This window comes from Tenrec ecaudatus, chromosome 10, assembly GCF_050624435.1.
Source record: "Tenrec ecaudatus isolate mTenEca1 chromosome 10, mTenEca1.hap1, whole genome shotgun sequence".
Classification (NCBI taxonomy): domain Eukaryota; kingdom Metazoa; phylum Chordata; class Mammalia; order Afrosoricida; family Tenrecidae; genus Tenrec; species Tenrec ecaudatus.
In genome coordinates, this window is record NC_134539.1 from 133,606,174 (window position 1) to 133,621,423 (window position 15,250).

General features: G+C 53.4%; 1 protein-coding gene across 2 annotated transcripts; it reads right to left on the reverse strand.

The window, feature by feature from the left end:
• Positions 1–6,372: 6,372 nt before the first annotated feature.
• On the reverse strand, positions 6,373–14,652 carry SNX11 (sorting nexin 11). Of its 2 annotated transcripts, XM_075561691.1 has the most exons (9): positions 14,321–14,642; positions 12,252–12,311; positions 11,809–11,973; positions 11,203–11,260; positions 10,668–10,754; positions 10,270–10,370; positions 8,928–9,023; positions 8,573–8,785; positions 6,373–7,699 (listed from the first exon to the last, which is right to left on the reverse strand). In XM_075561691.1, exons 4-9 carry the CDS (start codon positions 11,242–11,244, stop codon positions 7,423–7,425), a joined length of 816 nt encoding a protein of 271 aa, XP_075417806.1. In that variant the 5' UTR covers positions 11,245–11,260; positions 11,809–11,973; positions 12,252–12,311; positions 14,321–14,642; the 3' UTR covers positions 6,373–7,422. The 2 variants fall into 2 exon arrangements, with proteins under 2 accessions (XP_075417806.1, XP_075417807.1); XM_075561692.1 differs by lacking the exon at positions 11,809–11,973 and having other exon boundaries at positions 14,321–14,652.
• Positions 14,653–15,250: the final 598 nt, after the last annotated feature.

Consider the following 15,250-nt stretch of genomic DNA (forward strand, 5'->3'; position numbering starts at 1 on the left):
TTCGAACCGCCAACCTTTGGGTTGACAGCTGAACTCTGTAATCACTGCACCACCGGGTTTCCTGTGCCAAGGCTGGAGGTTCTCTATCCCACCAGGAAGGACATCTCTTGAGAGACAGTGACAGTGGTGTCACCTCCCCCACCTCCGTGACCTCCTTCCACACCAGACCATACTGGACCCTTAGCAATGCTCACGATCAATGTCAATCCCAGAACAATACATGATGTCATTGCCAATAGCCTCAATGAGCACTTCATACATAGTACGGATACTTAAAATGATTTTCTAAACTTGACACTGGGCTATCGTATTAGCTGCATTACTGGTAACTGTGCGGGTTTGACTGTTCTTCAATTACTGCTTCTTTCTCAACCACACGTTCCCAGGCCCTCCGCGCCACAAGACTGTAGCAAGAACACCAGACAATGTGGCCAAACCGGTGCCTCTAAAGCCACCAGGGAGCAAAGAAAACAGCAGTGCCTCCTTGTAGCCACGCACAGATGCAACCACGTGACTCAAAGCATCATTGGAATTGGGCTTTGATGACAGCTCTGGCCGGAGCACATTCAAAACAAAACTCGCTGCCATCAGGTCCATGCCACATAGGGCAGGGCAGGGCAGCCAACCCCTGTGGTGTCCAAGACTGTAGTTCTTGACCCAGGAGTCCAAAGCTCCATCGTCCTCCCTGGGCGTGGCTGCTTGTTTCCAAAGGCTGACCCTGCAGCAAGCAGCCCAGCAGGGAACCACTGGGCAGCAGGTCCCGAAGGCAGCGAGAGCTCATCAGAAGGCTTCACAAGTAGCATCCAGTGTTAGCCTTGGAGCCACATCGATGCCTGCAAACTAGGGTTACCAAAAGAAAGAGACAGTTTTGTTCTTTTTTTAAAATCATTTTATTGGGGGCTCGTACAACTCTTACCACAATCCATCCATCCATCCATTGTGTCGAGCACATTTGTACATTTGTTGCTATGATCGTTCTCAAAACATTTGCTTTCTACTTGAGCCCTTGCTATCAGTTCCTCATTTCCCCCCTCCCTCTCCACTCCACTCCCTCATGAACCCTTGATAATTTATAAACTATTATTTTTTTTGTCATATCTTACGCTGTCCGACGTCTCCCTTCACCCTCTTTTCTGTTGTCCATCCCCCAGGGAGGAGGTTATATGTAGATCCTTATAATCCGTTCCCCCTTTCTACCCCCACTTCCCTCCACCCTCCCGATATCGCCACTCTCACCGCTGGTAAAAAGTTTTGTTCTTATAGCTAACGCCAAGGATAGTTTTATAACGATAAGCAATTTCTGCACAAATATATTCTAGAGCATCGTTGAGCTGTCACTGCCGCTGACTGTGTCATCCGGTGCCTCCAACCCCCTCTGGAGAAGTCACTGGGTGCTGAGTCGCAAATTCCCAGCAGGCCTCTCTTCAGAGGGCTATCCTGTGACAGCCCAGTGGCTCTGACTCATTTTCTACTTTGTGGATTCCCAGAGCAACTCCTCCCCCGGTCCCCTCCTGCCTCACTGTTTCATTTCCCAGTAGAACTTACAGAGATTGGGTAGGGAGTTTGAAACTTACAACTAAAAAGGGATTTTTTTCTTTTTCAAGGGATTTCAAGTATTCTCCCAATTTCCCTATCAAAAAACTAACTGTGCGGAAAACACGTTTCCTTTCTGTGTTTTCCCCTCTTGCATGAATCCCCTGCCTCCTGCAATGGCTCACCCACTGCTGACTCGGTCCTCCTGCCACCCTGCAGGCCGAGGAGAACTGCCCCTGTGGGGTTCTGAGGCCGGAAACCTCTTCCTCCTTTCCTTTTCAGTTTAATATCCAAATATTCTAGTTGGGAAAAAAAATTTTTTTTTTTCCTGAGGCTGTCAATCTTTACGGGAGCAGAACGCCTCATTTCGGTGAGAGCCCAGCATGCCCGTCACCCACTCCACCACCAGGGCTCCTTTGAGACTCAGCGAGTGTTGAGACTCAACAGACGAATGATACATTTTGAGATGTGGCTCATTCTGTAGGAAAAGTCCCTTTTCTAAAAGTAACAGCCCCAAACAAGAAACCAAAAGCCGGCATGAGAAGACACCGGGGCACAACTAGTAGGCACAAATCAATAGCCTCCATTTTCCAAAGGGCGACGTTTTCAAGATTGAAAGAAAGGGCGCAACCCCCTGAAACGTGGTCACTTTACAAACTAGATAAAAACATGGTCGCCGGCCCTGAGCAGCAGACCGAGAGGCGACCCGACTCTCCTGGTGGGAGGCTTGGCACCATCCTTCTTAATGAAGTCCTCTCCCCTGGAGGCCTGGTTCCTGGGCAAACCCTGCCAACTGAGCTTTCTTTTCCTGATACCCAGGCCATTCGGAGAGGCCTGGTACCTCTGGCATCAAGCCACTCCTGGGCTGGCCCGCTGTCAGCAGCTGTGTGTGTTCAGTTCCCCCTTGGGGCCCCATCACAGCCGGCTGGCCCTCCACCTGGCAGTGTGCCACTGAAGGCAGCATTTCTACAATGCGGGATGAGAGTACGCCACTTGCCTGCCTCCTGTAACAGGAGGGAGTTCCAAGTTTCCAGTGCTGGTCCTCAACCTGGCATCTGGTTCCAGGGCAGACACTCTCCACCTACGAACAAACAGCTGCCCGCTTTTTATGCCTCTGCCTCTGACCCAAAGAGCAGAAAGCAGAGGGGGGGGGGTGCTGAGCACTTCCTATTTAGCCATGGTCACAGGGGCCCTGGGACCTTCCATCACCAAGGGGCCACCTCCCATCTCCTATACCTACTGGCTGCCTCCCATGGGAAGGTTCCCATGCCAGGCCTGTCACTAGCAGATCCCACCTCTGGGAAAGAAAGCATGGGCACTTGGAGATTCTAGACCATCCCTTTGGCCTCTCCAAGGTGGCACAGGGGAAGCTTAGTGAGCAGAACTTGGAGTATGTCCTTCAGTATGTGAGTGTGGGGCGGGTCAGCCTCCGTGTTTCTGCCACTGAGCCCAGAGAGCACCCATGGCCTCACCCTGCTAGATGCAGTAGCAACCCCCCTCCCTTTGTGATAACCAAGACTGTCTCCCCACGTTGCCAGACTTAACTCTGGGGAGCAAAATTGTCCTGGGGGGGATTTTAGGGCCTTCTAGAAATGTGTGCCTTAACCACATGGCGACAGTGGTAAGGAGGACCTTAAGGCTGGGCTGGGCAGAGAGATATAAACGCCCTGACTCTCGCCGGGCTAGAGAAGCCAGCAAGCCGGCCTGTGCGCCACTGTCTCAGATTCGCACACCTGTGCCTCCGCAGCTCTTAGCCATGGCCTAGGAAAATGGTGTGCTTGTGTGTACACCACCACACTTGTTCGTTTCTAGCAAGGCCGCAGCAGTGCGAGGCTGGCGAGTCTAGACCTGCAGTCTGTGCTTTGTAGCCCTCAGTCCCCCTCCCCGACGGCACAAAGCTAAATCTAAAAGGAAAGAAGGAAGACTTGATCTGCACCCAGGGACGTGCCGGGCGCTACTTCGGAACAAGAAGCCTTGGGTCGCAGGGGTAGAACAGCAGAGGGGGCTGCGCTGGTCTCTGGGCCTCACAGGACGGATGCGCCTGCTGCCTGTCCCCCGCTGGCAGCACTCCCGAGGCCGGAGTGGGAGGTTCAGGACCGACTTGTCATCTCACTGCTGCGATGCTCTTGGTCCTTCGTGTTGGTATTGGGAGGCGCTGACTCATTCAAAACGACTCTCGGGAGCTCTCTGGAGAAGCAAGGCCAAGAGAGGATGCAGGCCCAGCATTTTTGTTGTCCTTCCCTGATGGGGCCAGACAGGAAGGCCATTGTGGCCCGGGTGCCAGCCAGAGCCCTGCTGCTGCTGCCTCCCACGGGCCCGGAGTCGGAGGCACCTGGAAGGGTTATTAGCAGGATTGGAACTCATCCCTCTGCTGGGACTACATCATAATTACAGTAATTTTCTAACAGAGCTCGGCAGTAGGACTGTTTAATCAGCATCTGACTCCCTTGTGCTCCCAGCCCTCATCACTCAAGGAGAGGCGTGGGATGCTCTTAAAGAGACAGTGCCCGCCTTTCAGCAGTGTGAACAGATGTGCCCTAATTGGTAGAATATATCTAAGTCTCGTAGCTTAGAGCAGGCAGGTTGTAGTGCCTCCAAAAGACCACCCCGGGCATTCAGTATCCTGGGTCTTCTTCCCGGGGGGTGGATTTGGGTCAGGTTGGTGGTGGGCCTGACTTCCCGCTCCAACATGGCCGCCAGGGCCAGGCCACACCGTGGACTTGAGATCTGTGGGTTCAACACAGGCCGGCCCCTCCAAAACAGATGGTTGAACGCGTGCTGAAGGGTGAGGAGGAACCAGAGGGCCATGCAGAAGACATTGCGACTGGTGACTTCCCATCATCCGGGAGATGGCCGAGTGTCTCTGAGTTCCTCCATACTCCTCCCCCTTAGCATCTCCCTCTGCGTACTGGCCCAGCCCCTGGTTACTGGGGCTGTCGCCCCCGTCTTTCTCCGGCACCGTGGAAGCTGACCAGATCTTCTCTGAACTCAAGCATCAAACTATTCGCTCAGCGGCTGGTGGAGCCGGGAACACTCTGTCTCCCACAGTGAGGTTTCCGGTATCCTTCAGAGCATGAATCTGTCATGTTTATGATAATCTTGAAATCTGAGATCTCCACTTTTCCGGCCCCAAATCCAACCCTGGCTGACTGAGGCGGCTTTCCTTAGAAGGTATTTCTCTAACGAGGGACCAAGGCAGGTGGGCTTGGCGTTCCTTTCCGTGGTAGAGAAGGGTAGGAGCATCCAAGCTGGGTGGAGAAGCCCCCAGTAAAGTGCAGTGGTGCACTAGAGTCCGTCCATGGAAGGTGACTTTGAACCAGGCTACATGGCTGTGACCTCGGAGACCCCATGCTGGCAGAGGGCCGCCAGCGAAGGGGCGGCGTAGGATCTGTGCCCAGAGGTTGACTGAGGAAGCAACCATCTTGCACAACAGCGGTTATCTGTTTGGCTTTTGCAGAGTCTCAGCTGGCTGCTTGCACATAGATCTGCAGATGCCATGCCAGGCCCCGATTTCATGCTCCTGCCGTCTCGGAAGCAGGCTGGGGGCTGGTCTGGCTCCATTCCTCCCACCCACCCCACTGTGCCTTTGCTGGGCCCTCCATCTCCCCACCCTCGGGTGTTGAAAAGACTCAGCAAGAGCCGAGGTCTATAAACAAGTTCACTTTCAAATAGAGAGCTACTTTAACGCCCAATCAAGTCATGTGCACCCCCAGGCAAAGCTACCAGAGAGGACTGGGGGGCACCTGGGAAGCCCAGATCCAGGGGAGCCCCTAAGCACTCAGAAAAGAAACCAAAGGGCTGCCCAGTGGAGCTCTGCGGGGGTGGGGTGGGGGGTGTTCGTTCCATGAGTCACAGGGACTCATGTTTGGGAGTGCCCGGTACTTGGACCTAGAAAGCATGCCCATGGGCTAGCAAGCCTTGCCCTGCCCAGGCCGCCCCCAACTTGACTCCCCTCAGTTCAAGGCCGCGAGGGGCTGAGGCCTAGCCTCGGCTTCACTCGGGTGCTGATGTACTCACAGCTGCCAATGGATCATTAAAAAGCCAAGAGAAGTCAGAAAACCCCCACTCCCATGTCTCTGAATGGCTCCTGCTGTCCCTGCAGCCCACCCACCCGGTTGGCAGAAGCTGCTGAGCGCCAACCCCGGGCAGGCGGGCGCGAACAGACGCAGGCCAGCCTGGCTTGCTGTTTTTTGGCTGAGTAGGGAATTGACACAGACCACCTCCGGCTCCTGTCTGGAAGTTTCGAGATCAGAGAGCTTCAGGCACAGCTGGGTTCACAGCTGCACCATTTGGAGCATTGGACTCATTAATATTCATGAACCATCCCCACCAATCGGCAGAGCGGATGCTATTAGCTTAGCATCTGTCGGGTTTTTTGTGAGGGTTGTGTGCGGCGTTTTTCTCCCCTTTTAAATGAACTTCTTTTGACATTTTGGATCCGCCTCTGTAGGTCCCTGGGCCGCTGTGCCCGCCGCCTCCGATGAAGCCGAGGCGCAGGGGAGGAGGGACGTGTGCCAGCCAGGGCGCTGCATCTGCCTGTTGACAAACTGTATTTCTCTTTCAGCACCTGGCACCGCACAGGCGGCGAGGCTGGAATCAGCAGCAGGTAAATTATACCTAATGAGGTTCCGGGCCGCGCCCTCGAGCCGGGCCGGACCGGGCCGCGGGTGAAGCCAGCCTGCCCGGCGGTGAGCTTGCTCAGGCTGCGCACAATGCAGGAGCGGCGTGCCTCCATTATTTCCACGCTGATAAATTCATGATTTATGAAAGTAACGACTGCCAGCCCTCACTCCCTCCTTCTCGGCTACAGCTTGTTAGACACAAATTGCAACAACACTCTTAAATACTTGTATTTTATTTCAGGCCAAAGCCCCTCAACTCTGAACTAAATGCCATGACAGCCGCAGCGCAGGCTGGGAGTGCACCCCGGAGGTGGCACGGCACCGGCAGGCCCCTCTGGTCGGCGCGGTGGGCAGGGTGCCCCTGGCTTAGGCTCCGCGGGGAGGCTAGCTGCAGCAGGAGGGGCCAGGACGCCTCATTGTCTGTAGGTGGGCCTTGCTTTTCCTCTCCATCTGCAGAAACAAAGCCCTGGCCTCCCATCGGCCCCACACACTGGGGGAACACAGCAGAGGGGCACTGGCTGTTATGGGAGCAGAAAAGCTTCTTAAAAGAGAGGCGCCCATTCTAACTCTGAGGAGGCAGCCAGAGTGTCCGCTGCAGAGGCTGAAGCTACTGGAACAGTCCCAGGTGGTTTTGCCAAAACAAAGCCTGGAGCCCAGTGGAGAGGACACCTTTCCCCTCCTGCTCTGGCCAACCCCTTCTGTGCAGTGCATGGTGGTGAGTGGCTCAGTGAGCCCCAGCCAGGAAGAGGTCCCTGGGACAGGCTGGGAGCCCCAATTCCATTTAGGGGTGTTGTGAGGAAAGCAAGTGGTGGAAGGCGAAAGGATTCACCAGTCTGTCCATGCAGGGAGGTAGCAAGAGGTGGGCTTCCCAGGAGCAAAGTGCTCTAAGTGCAGAAAATGACAGAGGGCAGCTAGGAGGGTAGATGACATCTGCATTCTTGCTGGAACAGTGATACTCCGTGTGGCAGACGCCTGCCCCGTCCAGGTCCCCCAAACCAGTCGTCTGTGGCAGTGCTCCTGAAGGAATTCCGTTCCCAGGAGAGTAAACAGCTCCGGGGCCTCACACTTAACCTAGAATATGCCTATCCCGCAGTTACTTGTATGGGGGACTCACAAGGAGCTGTCCAGACAGGCTTCTGGGCCGCCAACCACAGCTGAGCTGATAAGGGACTAAGCAGCCCAACCTTCCCCAATGACCTTGTGCCCATGCCCACCCATGCACCTTCTCCACCCTCCTGAGAGCAGAACCCCAAACATGAACCAGTGCTCATTTTTCCGGCCCCGTTTCTAACCGACCAGGGTCCAAAGGCACAGCACAAGACAACGGGGCTGACAGGTCCCCTCCCAGGATCCCCCTCGTTGAATCGGCAGCAGAGGGTGATGCAGAATCACTGTGTGATGGTGGCGAGAGGGCTGGGAGAGTGGGGCTCTCCAAGGAAGGGGCCTCCGAGTCCACTGCCGGAGCCCATACTTCTACACGGTCCCTTTCTTCACTGGGAGGTGGAGAGGAGCGCCTCCGACCAGATCTTGGAAGGAAGCAACAACTGGAAAAACGTGGAAAAGGAAGGGCAAGGCTGGATAAGCGAAAGCGGGTCAACAGAAGATGGTGCACCCCCCCCCCCCGAAAATGACCCCGCCAGAAAAGGAAGGACGGATAGACACCAGTGACACCACAGAGGAACCTCGGAAACATGATGTGAAGTGACAGAAGCCACATCTCTCTGATGAAATTGACATGAAATGTGTCCAGAATAGATCAAGCCTGAGACAGGAAGTGGATCGATCTGCAACTGCCTGGGGCGAGGGGGCTTAGGGGGTCCTCTGCCAATGGCTATGAGGGATCCCTTTAGAGGTGATAACAATGTGCTACAATGGTTTGTCCTAAGTGATAACTGTACAACTTGGTGGCTGTACTAGAGATGACTTACATTTATTAATTATCAAGGGTGAGAGGGATAGGGGGAAAATGAGCTGATACCAAGGGCTCAAGTAGAAAGAAAATGTTTTGAAAATGATGGCAACAAATGTACAAATGTACTCGACACAATGGATGTATGTAGGGATTGTGATAAGAGCTGTAAGAGCCCCCAATAAAATGATTTAAAAAGATGACATATGTTTTAAAAAGGTGAATTCTAGGGTATATGAATTATATCTTAATATGGCTAGTACCAAAACAAACAGTTTTTTAAGGAAAGAAATAAAGAAGCCTTATGTCCTCCCCCCTTCTCCCCAGTTTTTCATAAGAATTCCTCTACCACATTGGGTGCCCACAGGCCCACCATGCACATGGTAACAGAAGCATCTTCTGAAAGGCCACTATCTCTCCGACACCCCGTCCCCTACCGAGATGATGTCCCACAGGCCAGGTTGCAGCGACCCTAGCCCTCATGTCTCAAAAAGAAGGCCCCCATTACCTCTTAGGCGGGTCTCCTCTAGCCAGCTGAGAAGAGGCCTGCCTCTCTTCCTGGGCCCAGCCGCAGTTGGACATGGCGTAGTGAAGAATGGCATCCGACACTGTCATGGGGCTCCGGCCCTGCACACAGGCCTCAATCTCCGGCACTGAGAGCTGGCTTTGCAGGAAGAGGTGTAACTGGCTGTCTGACAGGAGGACCACACTCTGCAAGACCCTGGGCAGACAGAGGTTGCCCAGCACAGAGGGTCACCCGGAGGAGTGGCTTTCCAACCCATTCTCCGAGGGCCTTCTGTGTGGGACAGGGCCCCTCCAGCCCTGCCCGGCACCCTCAGGGCTGGCCCCACACAGCCACTCACTTTTCAAGGAAGTGCTGCAGACCTTGCCGGCGCTTCTCGATGAACTCATCGGAGGTGCCAAAGAAGGTGGACTTCCCAGGAAGTTCAGGTACAGGCCTGTGAGGATCACATAATGGAACACGGAGGATAACGCCCAAGATAACCCATTTCAGTCCCTGATGGAGGAAAGCCCGTAAAAAGAGACCCGGAGAAACGAATGCACTCGCTCTTAATAAGGTGAGAATGGTCATACTGATAGACTACAGACTGCCTGTGCCAGGCAGTTATGCTAAGTGTTTTAGAAACATTATTTCATTTAACCTTAAGAAGTGCAAAAACCAAAACCAGAACCAAATTCACTGCCATCAAGTAAATGCTGACCCACAGCGACCCCTGTGGGTTTCCAAGCCTAACTGCTTATAAGAGTAGAAAGCCCAGTCCTCCCTCAGAGCTACTGGTGGTTTCAAACTGCAGACTATGCGGGGCTTGGCCCAACGTGTAACCACTACACCACCAGGGCCCTTCTGAAGGAGTGCAGTCCATAGTTTTACAAAACTCCAGGATAGGCAAAGATCTCTAGGGGTGTACTGGGTTATGCGTTGGGCTGCTAACCCTGAGGCCAGTGGTTCAGATCCAACAGCCACGCTGTAGGCGAAAGAGGAGCCTCTCTGTTCGAGTGAAGCTCGACAGCCTCAGAAACTCACAGGGTGGACTTCTTCCCTATCCTAAAAGGTCACTGTGAGTTGGAAGTGACTTGACGGCAGTGGGGGTTTTGTTTGCTTTCTTAGGCTAGGCTAGAAGCTACAGGATCTGGGAGGAACTGAGGGGTCGACTGGCTTATGAGGCTCAGTCACCCCATTAACTAACTGGCTAGGCCACTCCACCTCCATGGCCACACCTAGTGACCCTCCCGAGGTACAGTCATTGTTCTCATTCCCTCCACTCATTTGGGGGTGTGGATGAGGAAGAGTAGCACTGCCCTTCTTAAACATCTCCACCAACCAGCAGGAAACACATTTGAAACGCTAGCAGTACATCTGCTTAGTCCCGGAGAAGCATGCACAGTCGAAAAGGGAGAAATACGAAGGGGGGGCGAGGGGGAAGCCTTCAAAAAACTCAATTCTACTTTTCTACAAAAACCCCCTTCTATTTCTGATGTGTCACGTGGCTTTATTGGGTCGAACTACTAGAAATGGGAACGCCCTCATTACTTCACCCGCTGACTTGGAAACATAATTTAAGAACATATTTCCCAATCTCCTTAATGCCTGACATGTTGCCAACTTGCTTCATGGTAAGCTGCCATTCCTACGCTTCCAAATGGCAGGCTCGGCTCTCAGAAGGAAGCACGAGGCACACTCACACCAGACCAGCGTTCCTCTGAAGCTGCTTCTTCAGCCACACAAATTCTCGGTAGCGGCGCCGCACACAGGACGTCTTTGCAGTGAAAGCTGTGCTGTTGGTCTTCAGGAGCAAGTACAAGGGGGAGAGGGGTTGAGTGAGAAGGGGCCAACTCACAGAAGCTCTCCATCATCGGCCTCCTTGAGGCTCCAAGCCCCCCAGTCCTATACCTCCCTGACCAGAGGGTCAAACTGGAGCAGGTGTAACCATGTTTACCCTCAGCTCATTTCTCTTCCTCTTCCTTGCCTTTTGCCTATCTCCAGCCGACCAGACACACCCACATGCACATGGTTTCCGCCTTGGCACTAGCCTTCAGCCCCAAAGGATGCTGAGCCCAACGCTGAAGCTTCATGTACTTACATGGAGGAAGATCTTATAATCCACGTAAGAGTTCCAAGAGCCCTCATTCTGCACACGGGGGTCCTGAACTCGCACAGTGATCACCTCCTATAGGTAAGAAAGTCCATCGGCTGTGGCTCAAGTCTCATTGCCAGGTAACTATGACAATACCACCAGTCACCGGATGTTTTCAATCAGACAATACCAATTTATTTATTTACTTTCACCCACACATCCAATTCAGCAAATATTTATGACGCAGCCAATATGTGGCAGGCATTGTTTTAGCCACTGGGGACAGAATGTGAACAAGACACAGAAACCTCTCCCTTCATGACGCTTACATTCTCGAACATTCTACCCAATGGTAAAAAAGCCAGTCAAAATGGAATCTTATTTCCCCAGCAATGTCTCTCCTCCTAACTGCCTCTGCCAACGTCAGCTGGTACGCACACGAGGCGCCGGGCGCACGTGTGGGCAGTGATCCTGCACAATGACCTCACGTTTCTGTTCCTTCTCTTTCCCCAGCCCCTCTCCAACGCGGACCACCGCTTACCTCCTGCTCGTGGTTCTCCAACATCCTACACCAGGCGCCCATTGGAAGAGAGCATCATCTGACAGGGGCACGGACAGGTGGGGTTAGTGTGCTTCTCTCTTCTGCACTTGATTTAGCCAAAAGGCCGAGAAGGGATTTCCTCTCTCTATTCTGAGCACTCTTTACCAGGGCAAACCTTTATGTTTTTTAAATAGACCCCCCCGCCGGGGAAAACCCAGGTCTTTTTTTGCCCCCCTCTTGTGGAAAAAAAAATAAAAGGAAGCCAAAAGTCCCCTGCATTAGTTCAGTGGTAAGCAAAATGCCCTGGGGGATTTGCCTCTGTTCTCAGATCCAAGACTCTTACCAAACAACTTTGGCCCAAAGCGTGTTGGGGTCTGAACAGCGTATCTGTCCTGGGCAGCCAGGCTCATTTGTAAAACCTTTCTAAGCCTGGCAGGCTACGGGCAAAGAAGTGCCTGATGGACACTGAGAGCACAACTTTAAATAGGAGTCCAACATCGCCCCCTCTTGGCGCTTCAGAAACAGCCGGACTCCCACAAGCACCTCGGTGTGCCTCAATCTCTCTTTGTCTGGCTCAGCAGGGTCTCCTTCCCACAGGTGACTCACAGTGTGGGGGCCCTCTTGGGAGCACGCAGTGGGCTGCCTGCTTTCACTTTCGACCTTCCCACTCTCTGGAATCCGAGGCCAGGGTTCAAATCATTTCTTCTCTTCACGGTCGCTCCGTTCCCAAGCCCCACAGCTGCACAGGTTGACTCAGGCCGCTTGCTGCTCCTTTGTAAAGATTCATTAAAGCCTAAGCCCCTGATTTTCCCCAGTGTGGCAGTTTACATGTGCAGTGACATCGCCCACTCCAACAAGGGGACCATGAAGGCTGCAACACAGGGTTACTCAAGTCCAAGGGGGCCCATGATGTCACCTTCTGTTAAAATACAGCACTAATCTTGTTACTTCTAGAACCACTCCAAAGGCATGCACCCGGCTGCTGCTTCCACCCCCTTCTCCTCTCTTAAGAGCGGAACAATAAGCTTTAATTTCCCTTTCCAATTTACCTTGAAATGAAAACTGACTTCAGCCAATATGTACTGCCAACAAATGATCCGGGCCGGCTCCTGGGAAAACAAGACTATCTCTAAGCTCTCACTCTCCTCTCTCCGACTCCCTCTCACACACCCACTCATTTTTACAGTCTCACAATTAATTTTAAACACATTCGCTTATTAGTTCTGCTTCACCATTAGCAGAGTGTGTAATGAGTTTCCCTCTATTTTATGTTTTGCTAACACAAGGCTAACGTTTCAAGAGAAGGGGAACTCATTTACACCACAAAATTAGCAGAGCAAACAGCTTTCCCAATTCTTTCCAATATACCAGAAGGTCTCTCCACAGACCAACGCGGCAGGCAGGGCAGCGCCATCGCTGCATAGCACAGGACACAGTCGGACCAAGTTATTGGGCAAACCCAAGGTTCTGTGATCCCAGGACCTTCTCTCAAACAGCTTCCTAGCTGACAATCAGATTTCTCTTTGATGCAGCCACCACCTCACGGGGTAGAGAATGACAGGCAGAAGATTCTAATTCCTTAACAATAGATGCCTGACCTCCCAGAAGGAGGCAGCCAAAGGTCTGGAACAGAAAAGAGCAGGGACTCTTGCTATGAACCATTCATCTCTCTGGCTGTTTTTTTTTTTCTCCCTTGACTTTTTCACTTCTCTTTTCAGGCATTTGGTAAATGGCCAGCTCCGGAGCAAAGTTCAGTTTTTTAAATGGTCTTTTCTCAGACGCAGCCAATAAGAAAGATGAGCAGCAGGTCATAGCCATCCACACACGCAGGGTAGTGCGAACATATGGTGGACGTTGAAAGACCCCGCTTTAGTGACTGGTCCTCCTTGCCGGCTCCCCGGCTCCAGACGAGCATGCTGAGGGCCCTGCACCATGGGTACCACCATGGCGAAGTTCCTCTCTTCCCTTTGGGGATTATTTCACCACTCAGAAACAAACAGCTGTAAATTGACTTTTTAAAATTGAGGGCAAAAAATAATAGTAATACTAATGCATAACAGTTCACAGGCTCCGAGAAGCTTCATACTTAAATCTAGATGTAGAGGACAGTAACAGTGTTCATCCTAACTTTCCCTGAAAACTGAACCAAAACTAACACCTCATCATACTTGAGAATCTAAGGATTTCCCGCAGCTGTTCTTCTCCATCAGCAGATATAGCACTTCTCGGGAGAACAGCTCTGTTCTGGGTCCGTGGGGTGTGGTGGTGGAGGTAAGCAGGAAGTTCTTAACTGGAGCTCTCTGGTCTGGGCAGACTCGGTGGGCCCTGTTATCGCACCTCCAGTTCCCTGTATTTCCTCCACCTGCACCAGCTAGTGAACCTCGTTGTTTGTTGTCTCTTCGTTGTCGAGCCTTGCCATGTCCTAACCATTCACAGCAGTCATGCAAGACTTGACGCCCCGTCATTTCCTCGCCCATTTTAACTACTTCAAAGTACAAGTGAAAACCCAATCGAGTAGTTCACGTGGACTGGGCTTCTCATCCACCCCCTTCTTGGTCTTCCTTTGAGCCCTCAGTGACCGTGCCCGCAGCGAAGGCAACTCCGCGGGCTCATGACATGCTCTCCTTCCCGGATAGCCACAGATCCTAGGGGACGCTGCCTCGGCTGGCCAACCTCGGTGACAGCAACCGAGCGCTCCCTTTGACCATCGGGCAGCCGGATGGAGCCGCTCCCGGCTCCAGCCCAGGTAAGCCACAAAGATTGCCACAGTCTAGCGTGGCAGCCTCCTGGGTCCGGCAAAACACTTGCCATTGACCCCTGGAACCCAGCCGCTCGGGTAAACGTTCCCGCCCTCTTTTACTGCGACTGTTTTCTCTCCATTCGTAACTAAGTAGGAGCAAAACGGCCACACCACACGTCCCTTCCCCTTCTCCTCGTCAGCTTGGGGAGAGGGATGGGAAAAAGACATCATCACACTCGGAACCGAGCTCCCTGCCTCGGGTCCCGAGCAAGCCCCCGCCCCCATGCGGAAACTTCGACCCTTTCCCAGGACGTCAAGCGAGGCCCTCGGCCCTCGGCCCAAGCGCCACGACTGTCGTTGGGGCCCGCGCCCCCTCACCTGACAGCAGTCCCAACTCCCCACGGAGCCACGGCCGGCACCTCAGCAGAGACCCGAGCGGGGCTTCTCCTTCCGGGTGAGCGGCCGGCGCCCCGGTGCACGACGGGAGACGGCTCCCGACGCGCCAATCCTGGAGGCGCGGGAAAGCCCGCCCCCTGCGGGCCGGGGCGCTCGGCCCAGGACGCGCGCCGCCGCCCGACCGGCTCCCCGGCCGCAGGTGGGTCCCGGCGTCGCCCCACTTCCAGCGCTGGGCGGTGGGTGGGGTGCAGGGTGGGCGGCGGGGCCAGGGGCTCCGCGTTCCTCCCGGGCCGCGTCCCGCCCACCGTTGTCCATTCCAGCCAATCAGGGGCCGGCGCTGAAAGGGGGTCCCGGGAGGAGAGGGGTGTGAGCAGGGGGGTGTCGTTCTCCGCGCTTCTAAGGGCAGCCTTGAACTTGGGAAATTCCGGCCAGAAAACGCCCCCATTCCTGCAGCTGCGCAGTGTCTTGAAAGCGTCCCCAGTGTGAACGCTGTGGGTTGCAGTTCCCCAGAGGAGGTTTCGAGGGGGATTCCCAACCCAGATTCTTGTAAACCCGCAGACTGACCGCTTAAAAGAGGATTGGAACAGCTCACACGTTTCAGTAGTGGAAGTGAGTAAGCCCACGGAAGGATCATTCAGCCGGCTCATCAAAAAGAAAAACCCTTCGGATGTGATGAAAACGGTGTGATGTTTTTAAAATGCCCTTTAACATCGGTATAAAAATAATTTTAGCCAAGATAATACCAAGAGAAAGGTCATGTATAGAATTGGAATTAGACTACGTGGCTGCAGTACCCAGCACCCAGCGTACTGATCCCGTGGCCTAAATCTCTGTTGCTCTTCATCACTTAGAAAGCAGAAATCAAAAAAATAAAGCAGAAATTATTACCCCTACCTCAAAGAGAATTTCTCA

What these genes read in the sequence shown, in the direction of transcription:
- SNX11 (XM_075561692.1), bottom strand. Translation starts at nt 11,244, where the DNA reads ATGGGCGCCTGGTGTAGGATGTTGGAGAACCACGAGCAGGAG. An exon ending in CAGAGGAACGCTGGTCTGGT is followed by an intron (nt 9,024 to 10,269) that starts GTGAGTGTGCCT and finishes TGATCCTCACAG; the next exon opens with GCCTGTACCTGAACTTCCTG. An exon ending in AGAGGAGACCCGCCTAAGAG is followed by an intron (nt 7,700 to 8,572) that starts GTAATGGGGGCC and finishes ACGTTTTTCCAG; the next exon opens with TTGTTGCTTCCTTCCAAGAT.